The sequence below is a fragment of the Syngnathoides biaculeatus genome, chromosome 12 (assembly GCF_019802595.1).
Source record: "Syngnathoides biaculeatus isolate LvHL_M chromosome 12, ASM1980259v1, whole genome shotgun sequence".
Lineage (NCBI taxonomy): Eukaryota > Metazoa > Chordata > Actinopteri > Syngnathiformes > Syngnathidae > Syngnathoides > Syngnathoides biaculeatus.
Genome location: NC_084651.1, coordinates 7,790,448 through 7,808,947, shown reverse-complemented (window position 1 = coordinate 7,808,947; position 18,500 = coordinate 7,790,448). Strand labels below are relative to the sequence as shown.

Here is an 18,500-nt window from a genome sequence, read left to right as displayed (position 1 = left end):
CATGCTTTGCTCCATGAACAAGGTCGTAACTCAATTTACTCCTATATCAAGTCATTTTTCAGTATTGTAATGAATTGAAATGCCTTCAATCGGTTCCAACTCCCCCCAAAAACACTACAATTGTTTTGTTACTTAATCTTAAAGAAGACAATTATAATATAACAATGTAGTCTTAAAACAAATATATAAAACAAAATATAAAAATAACTGATTTTATCAACTGTAATTTAGCCAAAGGTCACACACACACACACACTGTGGGACATGTCCTTGCATCACAAAGAAAAAAAAATCTTTTAAATTAGGGTCCTCTTAAATCAGGCTATCACTATTTAATTTTGTAAAAATTTACTAGCTTACCATGATGGCTTATTAAAATCATTAAATGCTACTTTTGTTTGAAGAATAACACATGCGGTCATTGCGTCAAACAGAAAATATAGATGCAGAAAGGTGGCATACAGCTGCAAGAGTTAGGATTATAATAAACAGTTTATTAAATTACTGATTTTATAGACATTCTATTATCTTTCAGTATTGGTTAAAATATTCCACTTTAACAAAACTTTTAGAACCACAGGACGTAAAAATAGGATCGTCTTAAAGCTGTTGATTTGCTAATGAGCGATTACAAGCAAAGGAGGACGCGTGGTGAGAGGTGTGAAACATTTAGCATCGGACTTGAGATGAAGGCGGTAAATAAAAATAATTTGATTGAAACAAGTACCATTTCATTCATGCACGAAGCATTTTTACTCAGTAAAAGCTAACAGAGTGGGACAAATTAAAAAAACAAAAACAAAAACAAAAGCAGCCGTTTGTGTGATGATGAAGACTATTTACCTCATCTTCAGGATCAGACTCCGTATCCTGAGGAATTCCCAAGATGCATTGCGGCAGGAGAGAGACATGACAAAATGGAGAGCGGGGACATTGTAATGAGATGGAGTGATGAAAATGGAGCAGCAAAACAAAAAAAATGAGAGAATACATCAGGAGTAAAAAAACAAAACAAAACAAAAAAAAACCTAGCAGTATTCTAACAATACCAACAATAATAGAAAAACATACCAAGCCAAAGCACCATTTTGTTGCAACAAATGAGAAGTGTTAACCGCCCTTAACATAGAGCCAGGCAGCAGCAGAGCAAAGCACAATATAAATATAAATATGTGTACAAGTTGTGGGGTCTTATTACTGGCTTAATATGTGCGATAAAAAGACAAATAGGCTGTCGTCTCTCAAACCCAATGGCCATCTCCTCTTCGTTATTTTACCATGTTGGTGATATGACATGAGCCGAAAAGCACGCAGGACCGCGTGAGAGCGCGACGCTTACCTTCTTGTGTGTCGGCAGTGTGATATTCAGATTGCATATGGCACTCTGGGGAAGACCTTTAGAGGTTTTTGGTTCCTTCAGGAATGACAGGCGGCCACAGGGCTCTTGGCCCATGTCTCTGATCTGGAAAAAAACGTAAGGAACGGCATTAGTGAGTGGGGAAAAAAAAAAAAAATATGTAGCCTTTCTCCCTGACATCCGATGTTGTAAACCAATCACGATCGATTACTTGCTCGATTCACTCTAATTGATTAATTGTCACAGAAAGTAATTGCGGTGAAATGGAGAGCACTACGTGGCTTCAACCCGCAGAGGCATTCATCTGCAATGCAGACAAACATATCCAGTGTACTTTCTTCCACAGAGACCAGAGGACACAAGAAGCCAAACTGCTGTTAAAGATCAGCTGATGGATCGCACACCATTTTTCACATAAATTGAAATCTGAGGCGGCACAGTGGGGGTCAGCTGGTAAAGTGTTGGCCTCACAGTTTTGAAATCCTAGGTTCAATCCCGGACCCGCCTGTGTAGAGTTTGCATGTTCTCCCCGTGCCTGCGTCAGTTTTCTCCGGGCACTCCGGTTTCCTCCCACCTCCCAAAAACATGCAACATTAATTGGACATTCTAAATTTCCCCGAGGTGTGATTGTGAGTGCGGCTGTTTGTCTCGATGTGCCCTGCAATTGGGTGGCGACCAGTTCAGGGTGTACCCTGCCTCCTGCCCGTTGACAGCTAGGATAGACTCCAGCACTCCCGCGACCCTCGTGAGGATAAGCGGCAAAGAAAATGGATGGATGGATTGAAATCTGAAATAATTATCTCCCCCCCATATATAACTCCACCCATATCATTAAATCCAGCTTCAGTACATTAACAGTTAATAATCACAATTTAGATGTAGGAGTAATTTTATAGTTGGATTTCACTTTCACAGCCCACATTAATAATCATTGAATCATGCTTCTTCCATGTGAGAGAAAAATGGTAAGAAGGGGATAAGTATACACACAGGAAAATAGTTTTAACAATGCCTAATTTCGATATTAAAAGTCACTTATGTTTTTTGTTGTACTTTTTCCATTTCCTTGGTGATGGTGAGGGTTTTTTTTTTTTGTTAAATGCAAAATATAATCAAAATCATTTTAAAAAATAAATGAATGAAAGAATGAGTGAACGTTATGTCCTATTTCAATTAGTGCAGTGATTCAATACAATGATGTTCAGTTTTTCTACTAAGCTAATTGAAACTAAGATAAATTAAGTTTTCAATGTATTGAGATGTACCTGGACGTATGTTAGAAAATAATTGCACTGTATTTTAAAGTGAGAATATATTTCTATTTACATTTGATAAAGTGGGCATCACGTACTGTAATAAAAATCCTGTACCTTCACGTTGAAAGGAAGTCTGTTTTCCTTGAAAGAGTAGAAATTAAAAACAAGCTGCTGTCCACTTTTGGTTAACGGCGACAGATTGCCGTAGCAGTCCACATAAATGGGCTTGCCCTCCAGAACCTGCAAGACGCCGTGACAATGACATCAAAAGTGTTGAAACACATCTTAATCAATGAATCAAATAATCGGTTATTTTAGTCAAGTATGACGCAAGCCCACCTCGATGTCTTTACTGCGGGCCACCTCCTCAAAGTTCTCCTGCTGCTCGAGGGTCTTGTCCACTTTGTCGTCCGTCATGCAGAAGCAGCGGAGGCGCGCCTCCACCGGGTCGTTCATCTTGGCGAACACCACAAACTTGGCCAGGTACGGCACGCAGATCAGCTCCCGGTATAACTGAGACGCCAGACCCACCGTCTCAGGAATCTGGTGACAGTCTGCGAGCCAGAACCTGCCCAGGAGGAGATGGCAGGGGAGATACTTTGTTAAGGAATATCAACGATGGTATCTACACAATTTCTTGGCACCAAAATGACGCAAAAATAAGACAAGTTTAAGGGGAATGAAGGAAAGCCCCCCCTCCACATCCCACGACTGACAATATGTGAATTCCCGACCACTGAATTGTTAATACGCAGTGGCGCGTCGTAAAGTACTGTATATTCAAATTAATGGTGAATTACCTGGCCGACACGTTTGTGGTAAAAGAGACGCAATCGGTCACAAAGGAAAGCGGCGTGGTGCCTGTGATGTCTTCCCACTGGGCGGGGGACGTTCCTCCTGTGGAAGGCACAAAACATCCCATAATAAAGCCCACCCATTATGTCTGGCACGCTCCGATAATTTCAAGGTGTCCGTGCCTGTGATGCTGCAGAGCAAACGCAGGCAAGGGGCCGCGTCACCCCGGTGGCCGGTGGGGTGGCCTTCTGCCTGGCGAGGCGGGACGGGGATTGTCATTGTGATTGGCTTGTGGAACTTCCTCCTCCTGGGCTCCACGGTGACGATGGGGCTGAAGGTGGCCCTGTTCCCGAGAACCGCCCTCACCATATCGTCAGGGACAGGCTGAGCCTAAAGAAAGGGGGGGGGGGGGGAGAGAAGTCATGTAAAGTGGTATGGAACAAATTGTAGCCCCCCCCCCCCCCACACACACACACACACACACACAATTTTGACCTATTTTTAATCTGGAAAAAAAGCACTTTTTTTGTCCATCCATCTGTTTTCGATAATGTTTATCCTCATTTACACAAGTGAGATGAACCCTATCCTAGCTGACTTTGGGCAAAATGTGTGGTACACCCTGTATTTAATAAATTGTAAACATTTCACCCCGGAAAAAAAAAAAAAAAAAAAAAAAAAAAAAAAAAACAACGCCTACACATTAAGAAGTCTATGAGCTGATGTCGTACAAACCTGCAGGCCGACACGGATCTTCTTAGTCAGCGCCCCCTGCGGGAAGGACGCCTGCACCATGTGGACAGTGCTGCTGGACAAGACGCCCCCATCGGGACCCATGTGGTTGGACTCCTGCTTGATCCTCGACACCACCGCGAAATACTGGGGGAAGTCTCTGCTCACGATGCGGCAAATGCGCTTCTTCTCCAACTCGGCTGGGCTGTCCAATTCTACAACATCCCGATCGGGAGTGCAGATAAGCATAAAAATATTACGACAGTTATTTTATTTAAGACACAGTTAAATGCTCTGATTGGTAGTTAGTCTTTATTTTTTTTAACTAAAACGCAGTGCTAATGCTAATTGAGATTGCTAGGTGTTTAGCATTTCACATTTTGCTGTCTCAGATTTCATTGATCCAGCCATCCATTTTCTTTGCCGCTTACCCTCACGAGGGTCGCGGGGCCTGCTGGAGCCTATTCCAGCTGTCGACGGGGAGGAGGCGGGGTACACCCTGAACTGGTTGCCAGCCAATCGCAGGGCACATGGAGAAAGACAACCAATCACACCTAAACTGTCCAATTAATGTTGCATGTTTTTGGGATGTGGGAGGAAACCAGAGTGCCCGGAGAAAACCCACGCAGCCACGGGGAGAACATGCAAACTCCACACGGGCAGGGACGGTATTGAACCCGGGACCTCAGAATTGTGAGGCCAACGCTTTACCACCTATACCACCGTGTCGCCGTCTCAGATTCTGTATTCCAAATTTGTACCAACATGTGCAGTTTTTAAGGGTTTAAATCCTCCCCTCATAAATAAAAATCAAATGCATGTTAGTAGCAAAAAAAAATAAATTGTTTTAGGGTTGTTTTTTTTTTTTAATAGTTGGGGGCAGTTTCTATTTGGTCAATAAACAATAGGCAAATCGATTATAAAAAGATTCAATAGTGACATCATGACAGCCCCACATGTTCTTGAATAAGAGAATACACGACATAACGTCCTGGATGTTGTATTCTTAGTCGAGAAAAATGTCTCTGGCTATTCAGGAGAATTTTTGCACAGTGGATCAGTTTATTTCGACCCGCCGATTGTTCATACGTTACAGAACTGTTTCTTCACCTTCATCCATCCCGGTGAGCAGCTCCGTGAGTTCCTCTGGAGTGGAATCGAACTGGTGCTCTCGCCATGTGTCGCCGTTGTCGCTCCTCAACACAATCAGTTCCCGCTCCTTTCCCCGCATGGAGCCGAAATGAGGAATCTCGACAATCACGGGACTGAAAGAGAGCACGGGATTGAAGGGGTCATTAAAGGTCCACTGTCATGAAATGCATGATTTTTAGTATGTTATTAATGAAAAAAACGGCAGCAGGTATGGACCCCATCCATTTTTTCCACCACAAAACACGATTTTGACATATATGGCTTTTTGTAACTCCCGCCATGACAATCCTCTCGAGGGCTTTGTTTTCGAGAAGAAGCAGGAAGTGACGTATAGGGCAGTAGCGGATTCAAGCGGTCTCGTATGTTTCTATTAGTTTTACCTGCTGGAAGGTAGCTCTTTGTTCCTACGTGTTAGCCATAATGCCGGCTCCTTGGATTGCTGGATATTGCTCGGACACTCGGGAGGATGGATTCACCTTTCATACTTTTCCAAAAGACCCGGTTTGTCGTGAAAAATGGATTTCACAGGTGCAAAGGACGACGGATTCATGGGTTCCAAATGACAGGTAGGTGTGTATACAGCTAAGAAAAAAAATAATAGTGGTTGTAATCCGTAAATCGGCAGACGCGGCACTGCTGTGGTGGCTCTTCGCGGTGCCGGGCCGCTGTGGATCACCTCTGCCGCGGAGGTGGATTGGACGGGGAGGTGGTTTGGCAGGGACGTTGTTGTCGCTCGCGGCTGCGGGCAGGGTTGTTTATCTCCGGTGCAGAAGTGGATTGGACGGGGAAGTGGTTTGGCTGGGGCGTCGTCGTCACTCGCGACCGAGGGTGGCGTTGTTTATCGCCGCTGCGGAAGTGGAGAGGGGAGGTGGTTTGGCTGCATGCGGTTTGGCCGTGATCCGCATATCCTCTAAATATGGCTTGAAACGATAGGGTAATATTGCCCTGGTCACTTCACTCAATTGTGAGATGTTCTCTTCGAAAGGAGCTTCCGTGTCTGAAGGGGGCGTCTCCCATAATCGGTGGCACAGCGTGTTTTCAGTGGCGTACGTGACGTTACGGACAGAAAATGCAGCCAATATGGCGACCACTTGAATGTCGAAAGAGACTTCCACAACTTATTTATTTTTTTGCATAGACATTGAAGAGAATAATATTATATGCATTTTTCATTACAATATCTATTTTAGAATGTTTATAGGCATGACACTTGACCTTTAACAGTGTCTTAACTTTTCCTCCCGGAGTCCTGTATATCAATGTCTATGGTCAAACTTACCCAAGAAACTGCGCCCCGGCTGGGCCGACCTCCACCAGTCTGCTGACCAGGCCCTCCCCTTCCACCATAGGGGGCGGGTAGGCCAGTTTATGCCTCTTGGCCAGGCGACAGGTGATCCGCGTGGGCGCCGTGCACTTCCTGGGCGGGATGATGATGCGCATGCCGTTGTGGCGGCTGCCCCTCATGGACCCGCCGCGGGCGTCCACCATGAAGCTCACAAGGAACCTGTGTGAGAAAAAGAGATGATGTGTGAGAGGGTGAGGAAGAAGAGTTTGAGGCCAACAAGGACAGAAGCTACGGACGAAAAAAGTGAGCAGGACGATCCCCATGCTGTGATCACTGGACACTCAAACACGGAACGGAAAAGAGAGAATAAAATAATAGAGAAAGCGCCGGAGACACGACAAAGAAAGGTGCTTTGAGTTCCGAGAGCTGGCTCACGTGAAATGCCTTCAATTGAGGGGGAAACTAAACATGGATGGCATTTAGTTTAGTTTGGAGGCAAAAGGTGAGATTGATGCCAGCGTTTCAGATCCTCTGAAGCAGCAGTCAGTGATCAAATATTACACACCTGCACAGATGTTTCACCAACAGGGTTAATGTAGTTAAAAGGTGATACACCACTAACAAAAAGTTTCACATATTTGAGTGCTGGATGATATTCCAGGTTGAACCTAAACTGAACTTTATATCCAATTTGATTTCTTTTTTTTTGTTATTAAATGGAATAAATGTTCAATGTGTCTGTAGTTTTTGCACAACGTCTTGTTTTCCAAAAAAAGAGTTAAAAAAAATTCCAACTAATTTGTTTTATTACATCCCAATTCCTCTGCCTTTCTGTGACTCTCCCAGTCTCTCTTTGGAGCAACCTGCTGATGAGAGGGTCACTTCTCTGAGGCACCATTAGTCAGTGGATGATGCAGAGGGCAATTCTAATAGAACCAAGAAATGTATTGCTACGATCGTGGATCAAAAACCCGTTTTAAATTTTGCTGTTCACTTCCTTGTGAAAGAACAGCAAAATGTGCAAAAAGCACTGAAACTTTGAACAGTCGGACATGTACATTCAAACCTTAGATAAGGTCAAAGTACGTTAACCTGCAAATGTTCTAGTGCATTTTAGATTCACCCTGAAATTGTACCCAAAAGCCAAATATCCCACTTTTTATGAGTTGTGCATGTCGTGTCAGTAAAATGTCTGACACTTGAAAGAGTGAGTACAGTACAGTAATCCCCCGCTATATCACTGATTTTTATTTTTCTTGAGTGCTTGTGTTTACATTTACAAATTTCCAATGTGATTATAACATGTGGGAGCAGCAGTGACTTAAGGATGAAGCAATGAAATTTTTAAAAAATTATTTATCCCATTAATTCATGCAGCCATCCATTTTCTTTGTCACTTATCCTCACGAGGGCTGCGGGAGTGCTGGAGCCTATCCCAGCTGTCAACGGGCAGGAGGCTGGGTCCACCCTGAACTGGTCGCCAGCCAATCGCAGGGCACATTGAGACAAACAGTCGCACTCACAATCTCACCTAGGGGCAATTTAGAGAGTCAAATTAATGTTGCATGTTTTTGGGATGTGGGAGGAAACCGGAGTGCCCGGAGAAAACCCACGCAGGCACGGGGAGGACATGCAAACCCCACACAGGTGGGGTTGGGATCCAACCCGGGTCCTCAGAACTGTGAAGCCAACACCTTACCAGCTGATACACTCTGCTGCCTTCATCCCATTATTACGTATATATAAAACAATACTGTATTTTCAAAGCATTTTATGAGTGCAATTTGTCTGTTGAAAATTATGTTAACAATGGGACTTTAAAAAATATGCTTCAACGTGTTTAAACTATATGCAAGGGGTATTTTTTTTCCCCCAAAACGTATAATTTTTTTGTAATAGTCTCTCTATTTGATACATTTTTACAATTTGTGAGCGAGTCTGAAACGGAGGATCACTGTATATATTCTCGTGAGTTTGAATTTTCTGTAAATGCAGTATACTGTTATTCATATACTCTGCAAGAGAAAGACGGCACATCAATAACACAAAAATGTTCGTTCGCTCGTTCTATCTCTAGGCGATGCAAATGGAACACCAGACCACACGGATGAGACTAGCACACATTAATGGGTGGGACAAAAAAAGGGAACGTCGGGAAAAAGATAAAGGGAGGCAATGGTGAATGAGTGAGTGGCATCACTGATGGGGGTGGGGGGGGGGAGTTGTCACGCATTACAGTCTTCACCTGGAGTCATACTGAGGGAGCGGGGAGGAGAAGCTGCAAAATAAACACATGGAGACAATCCAGGAGGAGCCAAAGCCCCGAAACCTAGTCTTAGTATCAAGGTTGACAATCGCTGTCGGTATCTATGGCGACAAAACACAAACATTACGCACTACACCGGGACGGAAAACAGAACACACTGACTGGGAGTCTTAACAAAATGATGTAGGATCAAATTAGGAGGAATGACGTGTTGTTTAAGCTTGTACGCAACAGACCCAAAGCATCATTCATATAAAAAAAATGACCGATGTTCCTTAAGTTTACCTCGATTTCAGTTACAAGCGACTAATAACTAATTTGTCGTCACGTGACACGAAAAGTAAAAGGAAAAGGTTTTAATCTGTTTTTTTTTTTCACATTAGCATAGGTTAGTTCAAATGTACGACACACGTTCGGACTTCTTGACACCAACCAGTTGTTGGTTCTCAGTAAAAACTGATTGAGGTCTTCTCAATACCACCTCCATCACGTCACAATTAGGGCAATCGTCAATACTGTCCAAACACTCAACATAACAGGCGCACAACGGTGCCACATACATCATCTGGAGCAGTTCACAATCAACATTTATCAAACAACAAACGTGACAAAAACAAAACATGATACCAGAGAACAACTATATGAACTCATTCACTGCCGTTGGCGGCTGTTGAATGTGATGTGTGGAGCTGAATATAATATCTAGGAACATGTTTGCACACGTGCACACACGCCTTGACGTCCTTACCCAGAGTGGATGGGGCTGGACGCGATGTTGTGGCCGTGGTCCACGGTGTCCGGGGTCCAGCTGTAGCGCCGCAAGCACTCCGAGTTGTATTCCTGCGTCACGGCCAGGTGCTGGGAACAGAAAGAGGTGGGTGAGAACAGGTGACTCCGAGAAGAGATGTGGAAGGTGACGGATGTGATGGGACGGGAACGTGGCGATGAATTAGAAATTTTGGGGAAAAGTTACTTTCAGTAGTCCAATGAAAAAAAAAAAACATGCCCATATGTTACATAAACAGACCCCCCACATACTCACTGGGTTCACCTATTTGTGGTTTTTCTCTTTGGAGTAGCCAACCCAAAATGGTTCACTTATGGTCCATCCCTATTTACACGAGAATTTTTTTTAGTTAAAGATTTTGTTTTTTATGTAATTATAATGGCCCCCAATTATCTTCAGATTTCCGCTATTCGCAATCCGGCTCGGTCGCTATCCCTCATGAACATCCATCCATTTTCTCTGCCGCTTATCCTCATGAGGGTCACAGAGAGTGCTGGACCCTATACCAGCTGTCAGTGGGCAGGAGACAAGGTACACCCTGAACTGGTTGCCAGCCAATCGCAGGGCACATAGAGACAAACAACCGCACTCATAATCATACCTGTCCAATTAATGTTGCGTGTTTTTGAAATGTGGGACGAAACCGGAGTGCCTGGAGAAAACCCACGCAGGCAACGGGGAGAACATGCAAACTCCACACAGGCGGTCCGGGATTCAACCCGGGACCTCAGAACTGTGAGGCCAATGCTTTATCAGCTGCTCCACAGTAATTGTGTATTTATTAAACAAATAGGCAAGAAAGGCGAAATCCCACCCAGTTTCCAGATTAATTGTTTTGATTCAGTTCTTATTCAATATTCTCATTCCTTGAGACACTTTTCATGAGCTGTTTTTCATAAAATAGTTCAATTTGTGTGCAGTGAATCTAGACGCGTTTAACTGAAGGACCGAACAATATTCTACTTCACTGAGATGCGGACGCATCCTCGCATGATAATGTGCGCGACATATAAACAAACATGGATGAGCGGGGATTGGATGTCGGAGGTGGTGGAAAACCACTCGGATTGAAATGAATGATGTTACCGGTTGTAGCCAAATGAACACTTTTTATTTTTATTTTTAAATACCTTATTTAGTGGGTCGACCAGGTAGGAAATGTCTTTACAGACACTCTGAAGCTTAGGGAAGAGGAAACAGTCAAGAGATACACTTAATCACAATTTAGGATAAAGTGAGGAGATGTTATTCCGAAATGACAATTCAGTCAATCAGATGTGATTGGACATCTACTAAACAAAGAGTTAAACTTGTGTAAATGTGCTCTTTTAACTTGTTAATCAAGTTGAGTACGTATTCGGGCCGTGTATAGTTTGGGTTCTTGGGCAATGTCCTCACTGAGCGTTACAGCTGCTGTTTACAATACGAAAGGTTTCTGGTTTAGCTCCTGACCACCAAAACAATAGTCTGACAGGTGGGAGATCCCTGCAGTGTGCCCTGGGATTTTCCATGACCAAACAAGTGAAAAGAGGACGGGGTGTGCACTCCAGTTGGGTTTGTGGTAAATTTAAAATTCTGGGCGCTACATAGATGTTCTGAACACTTTGGCGAGCATCGCATTGACACTTTTATGTCCTTGTTCAGAACGGGAAGGTGTGAGAGGGGACTTTAAAACGGCGGCGTGCCTTACCGTGTCCTTGGTGGGGGCCAGGATCTCCTCGATCATCATGCTGTCCCGGGCGAAGGAGCTCCGGTTGAGGGTGTTGGACCTATCCGAACTGAAGGAGCGGAGGCTAAATGTTACCACACAAGCCAGCGTCGCGGGGGTGAGGGTCAACGACAAGCGACGTGCGTCAGGGAAACATGACACAGGACAAAAAAAGCAAGGAATTACGTTACTTCATGCAACCTCCAGGGGACATGTTTTTGTTTTTAATCTAACTGGACAAAGAGTGTCCGGAGAGGAAAATTAGGAGGCAGAAAGTAGGATGCGATTCTGGAGAAGATGGTTATTCTGGGATGGATATACTACAACTACTACTGCTAGAGTAAGATTAGCTTGGTTTTGCACAAAAAGAAAAACAAACAAAAACAGGAAAAGTAGTTTAGCTTCCGTGGTTTCTACTAATTCCAGTTCAAACTCTAACATTTGTGATTTGGGTGGGTCGTTGTGAGCGTTGACATTTTGTACGTGCATGTTTGACTCTTTTTAACCGTTCGATAAACTGCTGAACGCTCATCGACAGGTGCAGCACTATAATTAACGTAACACGGGGTTTCAAAATAATTACATCCTTGCCAATAATTCTCACAAAAGTGATCGAAAATTTTAACATCTGTAAAACAAAATTAGGTTGAATATTAAGAAAGCGCCTGTGACAGAAAAACATTTAGCGTGTTAGAAGATGCTAGAAGAGGGGTGCTCAATGCGTCAAGGCTGTCTTGGTCGATCGCGGGATAGCGTGCCCCCCCCAAAAAAAAAGATGTCAGCCAATGTTCCCTCTAACCTCCGTGCGTGCGCAATTGTGCACCGCTGATGCAGTCTCTTTGCAGATATTCTACGTAGCGCGGGAAAAAAAAAAAAAAAAATCCAATCCAAATTGAAAGTATAACATACAGCTATTCAGTTTGTGGCATTTTGCTATGTGATTCAATGAGTGAGGGATGAAATTCACATGCGTACTGTAAAAAATGAAAAGAAGAAGCCACTGGTTTCTTTTAGGCAGCACATGGAACTTTCTCTAACAACGACTGATGCGCCGCCACACTCTTTTTCCTACTTTACCTTACACTCCGCATCCCATCAATGTGTTTTAGAATGACAGCGTCCACCACCGCTGCTTTAGTTAGCAACACAGTCTGGGCAACGTAGAGCAAAGACGAGCTAGACATGATGCTTGTGTTTACTTTCGATATGAATGGAGAAAGTTGAAAAAGAAATGCTGTTGTTTTAAGATGTAATGACTGTCGGAGTATGTGAATAATTGAAGAAAAAGTGGTTAAACTGGATGAGATTTTCTCTTTTCCGAGTGGGAAAGGTCTGGTCTGAAGCCAGAGTAGAAAGTGAAGGATGAGAAGGTGTGTCATTTTAAAATTCCACCTTGGCATAACCTCATCCAGGATGAAAGCACAGACGATACAGTGCACAAAAAGCTAATTCTGTATTTTAAATATAGGAGTCAACATAACATTAACCTTATAACGGTTTCGGAGTATCATCATCATCCCTCCCGCCCCCGGTAGCTCGCAAGAGGCTGGCTGCTTGAAAAGTAGATTCTTGGGGTAAAAAAAGGTCTGTGCTAGAATATGCTCAAACACTTCAGTAGCTTCAATAAAAATTCAGTTTCTAGTCTGTGAATTTAAAAGTTGTGGGGAAAACGCACGTTGTTTCAGTCTGAATAACGAAACATTTTTTAGCATTGAGAATCACGTACTAAAATCTATATCTGTATTTTGATGAATAAATGTTGTTTAATAGTATTATATTTCAAATGATGACATATTTTTGGGAACGCCGTGTATATGCCTTGTTAGTTTTAGTCCGTTTTCTTTACAAGACTTGACTCCACACAGAATGCTGATTTATGTTTTGCCCTGGCTATTTTATGGAGTAGCTCAGATCTTTTATGTCCGCACCACTAGTATGTGCTTTTTGGCTCATAATTAAGACCGTCGAGAGTTTCACGCGTCCTGAAAGACAAACAACTAAGCTGCCCGGTTGTGAAGGGGGTTCGGAGGGATGAAAATGCGGAGCTCAGCATGTCGAGCCGGGGCGCAGCTCGGCACAAAGGGAAGCCCTTTTTATTCACCGCCGCGTTACCGAGCAACTCTGAGAGGCCCAAATGGACTCAGTGGCGATTCCCAGTTGGAGGTCTCCCAAGCCAACATCCGTTCAAAGGGTCGTCCTTCCTTTCTAGTCGCTTCCCCGGCGTTTGTTATGCAATGTTTCTGTCTGTATCCAGAATGTCACATCACCTGTCTCTCTCTCTTTTTCCTCCTGTCTTTCTATTGAATGACGGGCCTTTCATTCAGCTACTTTTCCCTGGCACTTTTTCCATCCGTCTCAGCGAGTTCATCCTCTTCTCCTTCCGTCCTGGTTCAACATTGCTCCATTCATCTTTCCCGAGATCAATCTGCCTGCCATCCTTTCTTGAAGCTGCACAGCATATTTTACGGATTAATTGTTGCCACCCCCAATTTGTAATAATAAAAAAAGCTATTCTTTCCACGCAAGAATGTGCATAATATGAGTTACATTCCCATCTTTGCCGAATATTGGCACAACATGCAGACTCCTCCCATCCCCACTGATTTACGGCCGTTGCAACTTACGACTTTGTTTACAGCTTGCCTGTCTTTCACAAGGTCCCCTCTGTTTCTCCAACAAAACACTATTACACTAGTCGCTAAACCATATTACAGTATGTCTCGCTAAACATTTCTAGAGTCAAAGTCAAAAAAGGAAGGGCAGAGAAAGGATATCGAGTTTGACATTTTGATAATATTAATCCAGCTTCACGGGGGCGAGAGGAGAGTTAATGAGATTTGAAAAGGGCTTTAGGTAGCATGCTACGCTGTCGCTAAGCTGCTAAAAGATAGCAGCTACAGTCAAACAGTGTCCGCATCGACTTACAACTGATTGGTCGCGACAGAATGTGCTCAGAAATCAACACGACTAGTAAAGTAAGTTCCTTTCGGGTTGTCCTGTGAGGGGTAGCCGCAGCGTGACATGTCAGATAAACGCTCATATTTGTTTAGCACAGTTTTTATGCTGGATACCCTTCCTGACGCAACCCCTCTTGGGGAGTAAAGGCCCCAGTGAGATAAGAAATCAACACGACTAACTTGTGTTAAAACCAGCAAAGAAGAAGATTCATGTCACAAGCTCAACACTTCGCTTCATGAAAGTTCCAAAGAACGGACTCTCATTCTATGGGGAACAAGCAATGAAGTTCAGATTAGAGGAAATATTGAAATGGAAGATGACGTTGATGCATTTCTTTGCATGATGTGGACAGTACGCCCCTCCCCCCACATATTCTAACATAAATGGAAAACAGGTTTGACATCTGCTTGTTTCATAGCGCTGTTTAAAACATGGAACCTCTCATTTGCAGTATTTTCTGATTGGCAGATTTCACCTCGACAAACAGCTCCCTCCAAGAAATCAAGTTTGTTTCAGTTTTCTCAAAAAAGTAGCATTTTCAGATAAGGGGATTTTGCATTTTGGCTATTGCGGGCTCTCAAGTGTGAAATTAAACAACCAAATCTTTTTTTTTTTTAAAAGAAATACCATCTGCCTTACGCCCATGCTACCCTGAGAATGCCCGATCTCGTCAGATCTCGGAAGCTGAGTGGGTTTGGCCCTGGTTAGTACTTGCATGAGAGACCTCCTGGGAATACCAAGCGCTGTAATCATCTCTCCCCGGCTAGATGCAGAGGGGTTGCGTCAGGAAGGGCATCCCGCGTAAAACTGTGCCAAACAAATGTGCGCTCATCTAAGATGAACACGACCCCTACCAGGACAAGCCGAAAGGAAAAGAAGAAGAATATACCATCTACCCATTTCTGAAACTTTTGTCTATGAGCGAGCTCGGCTGCACTTCTACCACACTACCATCACAGTGATGCTAATTTACATTATCAAGACTCCCACACCAAGTTTCTCTGCCCATGGCAAAACCAAACAGGGAGGAAATCCAGAGCCACTTTCAAGCCACAGCCAAAGTCCAGTCACCAGTCTACATGGTCGGAAACACTACCATGCAGAAATTCCAGTCCTTTGGGTATTTTGTGTTTTGTTGTCGTAGGAACTCAATAAAATGTTTGTCTCCTTGAAGTAAAAACCAAGGATTCCTGCCCCTAACTTGTGTGGCTGATCCCTGGAAGTTGACGCTTAAATAAAAAGCCATATCAACGTGATGGCATTAGTGCACAAAAATAAAAACAGCATTCTGGTAAATATAATATACCAGAGCCTGCGTTGCGAACTTCTTCTACTGCATATGATGACTCACGTAAACAGATGAGGGAAATAAAGAGATCACAACACTGAAACACAGGGACAAAACTATCACAAAGAACACACTGTGGGATACAGAGGAAGTGCTCACTTGCCATTAAAGGGTTATAAGGGGTGTGAGTTTAGGGCAGGGTGACACCAGACGCCATTCAGAACTAAAGATTCCTACAACACTGCACTTGTCTTACCTGATTCTAGGGCTAGAGCGAGAGATGAGGTGCCAAGAAAGGAAGACAGAAAGGAGAGCATCAAGCAAAGTCTGACTTTAAGTCTTCAGAAAGCCAAATTGTGTGCGTTTGCAGTGAGGAAGTCATACACAGAAACCCCCAAGATAGTAAACAAAATGAGTTCCTGTACACTGGAAAATCTATTCAACAACAGTTGCCTCAGAAACGCAACAGTTGCCTCAGAAACGACAGATCTCATGATACAGTTATCAGGAAGCTTCATATTAATAAACTGAAGTCTGGGTGCAGCGCCATTATCTGATAAGCTCACGTACAATGGCTGCATTCAAAATTGGACTTACCGTAAAGTGTGATACACACTTTGCAATAAGATTTTTTTTTCCCTCTCTTTCAAAAAAAAAAAAAAAAAGAGAAAATCCCCAATTATCTAATGTCTTGAAAAGATTACCATGAGTGATTATCCTGCGGGGTAAGATGTGAAGAGTGATGTTTTTTTTCCTTCCTCAAACTCTTGGAAAATGATCGTGCTGACAATCGTAAGTGTTAAACCTGTTCAATATTTTCGATCAGAAATCCTTGGGTGTGCGTGGTGTGATGTGAAATGGAACTACTGTAAAGCCAATTAGGAATCACGGTGCTGCGGGACAAAAATATGATGCAGCGCACATTTACAGCACTGCAAACAACAACAATCACAATAGTAAATATACAGGTAACGTACTGAACCTCATTAGATTGTCAAGGTGTACCTAGTGCCTGCGATTATTACTCTGAATCACAAAATATGTCATGACTATTTCGAGTTGTTTCAATGGGAAATTTCCCCACAAAAAAAGTAAATATCAAGCACAGTGATGTTATCCAATTCCTGTAACTGTTTTCTTTTTCTCTCTCTAACCATCATACAATGTGTTTTTCACTGCAGCGTCTCCCCGGGATTCAGTTCCGAGTAGCAGTCCAGAGGGCATACCCGAGCTCAAATATTCAGCGCGTTTATAGCGCTAACCAGGACAACTTTGTAACCCTGGGTTTGTACAAGGACACGCAAAAAAAAAATGCTGAATCATTTTATCTGTCTCTTGATTATTAAATGGCAACTTTCCGGCAGAGAGTGTACACCGCACACTGTTTCAGCAGGTGTCATACATCTGATAATACAGTATGTACCCAAGCAGTGTAATGTTTTTGCGTCATCTTCATCAAAACGAATGGCAGACGTTTACCTGGCCGAGCGGGCTCCGATGCTGAAGCCCATGTAGCCCTCCTGAGGGAGAGAGTCATCCCCCAGCTCTTTGAGGTCCTGGGGCCGCAGGTACTTGTCCGTGTCGCAAGTCATGGCATCTTCGCCTGGTAAGGGATAGCAGCATGAATTGTTAAAAAAAAATAATAATTAAACTGTTTTGTTTTTTTAAACTGCTGCAGCAAAAGTAGTCCCTTATCAGATTTTAATCAGGCAAGAGGCCTTGGGACATTCATCTGTCCCAATTATAAGCAGAATGCACCTGCAGAACCTACGCCAACTTTTTTCTTGCATGAGACTAAATCTTCTAGAAGGACATGCAATAGACAAGAATCATTAAAACATTTTTTTTTAAATGTATAATACACCCTTTTAAGTACATCCATAGTCACTCTACTTCTATGTCCGGTACAGCTGAGCCACCATAAGCCTGAAGGCACAAATGCCAAAAGTGAGGAACCCCCCTTCCCCACCGCACAGCACCTCGATCGGCGGACCGGTGGACGATGACACGCCGCTCCACGAAGCGCGCGGCGCGGCTACCGTGCTTGGCTTTCTCCCTCATGCCTGGAAAGGTGCTTGTGTGCAGCGCGCAGCCCCGCAAACACTGCGCTGCTCCACCGCAGCCCCTCCCCTCTCGCCTTCGCCGGTGCCGCACTACAATCGCACTCCAGTTTCACACATATGCCCGGCTCAAAGCGTTTCCGAACTAACCTTTCATAATAAAACCCACTTTTTTCCCTCCCTTTTAAACTTGTTCATGAAGACGAATCTATGTTCAGGCTATAGATTCGACGCAGTGTTTGTAAATTCAAGTGAATTTACGTTCCCACTGGAGCAATTTTGTTCGGTGACGAACGTTGTGCTTTTATTTTGAGAACTTTAACTTCCTGTTGTCATTGGCCACCATTGTCGTACTTGACATCCCACTTTCACAGAAGCTTTTATCCTTTTTTTTTAATTCGATTTCGTCATTATTGCCCATTTTTTTCAAATAATACGCAACATCAAAACGTAACATTTACACACCGATTTCGAGTAACGGTGGAAAACTGTCACGATATGTTTCCATTGAATCAGTCATCTAATTTCGAGTTGACTTACCTTTGGGTAACGAAGCCATAACTCCTTTTTTTATTTTATTCGAATTAAGGATTCCTTTTACATTTCAAGTGAAACAGCGTCCACGCAACGAAATCGGGAAAATTACTTCCGGAAAAAAAAAGTTGCTCTCGGTGCATTAGCAGAGAGGAGGAAGAGTAAAGTCTGGTGACATCTGACGTCTGCAAAGTCCGGCGTTAATTCGCTTAAGAAAGATCATCTCGTTGGCTTTCAAGAGGCGACACTGCTCTCCCGCAAACGCCTTTTTCTAACCCACCACGAAGGAGAAAGTGATCCTCCATAAACGAGCACGAACTGA

General features: G+C 43.4%; 1 protein-coding gene across 16 annotated transcripts in view; it reads right to left on the bottom strand.

Annotated features, from left to right (window-relative positions):
* LOC133509923 (ankyrin-3-like) overlaps positions 1-18,500 on the bottom strand; it is a 146,623-nt gene that overhangs the window by 24,816 nt on the left and 103,307 nt on the right. For 13 of the 16 annotated variants that reach the window (XM_061837451.1, XM_061837453.1, XM_061837443.1 and 10 more), the window contains 12 exons: positions 17,064-17,187; positions 11,321-11,423; positions 9,592-9,701; positions 6,572-6,796; positions 5,251-5,405; positions 4,144-4,355; positions 3,591-3,798; positions 3,414-3,510; positions 2,953-3,181; positions 2,728-2,853; positions 1,340-1,462; positions 844-870 (listed from right to left, as the gene is read on the bottom strand). In XM_061837451.1, the coding sequence (XP_061693435.1) occupies positions 844-870; positions 1,340-1,462; positions 2,728-2,853; positions 2,953-3,181; positions 3,414-3,510; positions 3,591-3,798; positions 4,144-4,355; positions 5,251-5,405; positions 6,572-6,796; positions 9,592-9,701; positions 11,321-11,423; positions 17,064-17,187 (1,739 nt within the window). The remainder of the gene's footprint in view (positions 1-843; positions 871-1,339; positions 1,463-2,727; positions 2,854-2,952; positions 3,182-3,413; positions 3,511-3,590; positions 3,799-4,143; positions 4,356-5,250; positions 5,406-6,571; positions 6,797-9,591; positions 9,702-11,320; positions 11,424-17,063; positions 17,188-18,500) is intronic. The other 3 variants (XM_061837440.1, XM_061837444.1, XM_061837455.1) reach the window with 1 other exon arrangement.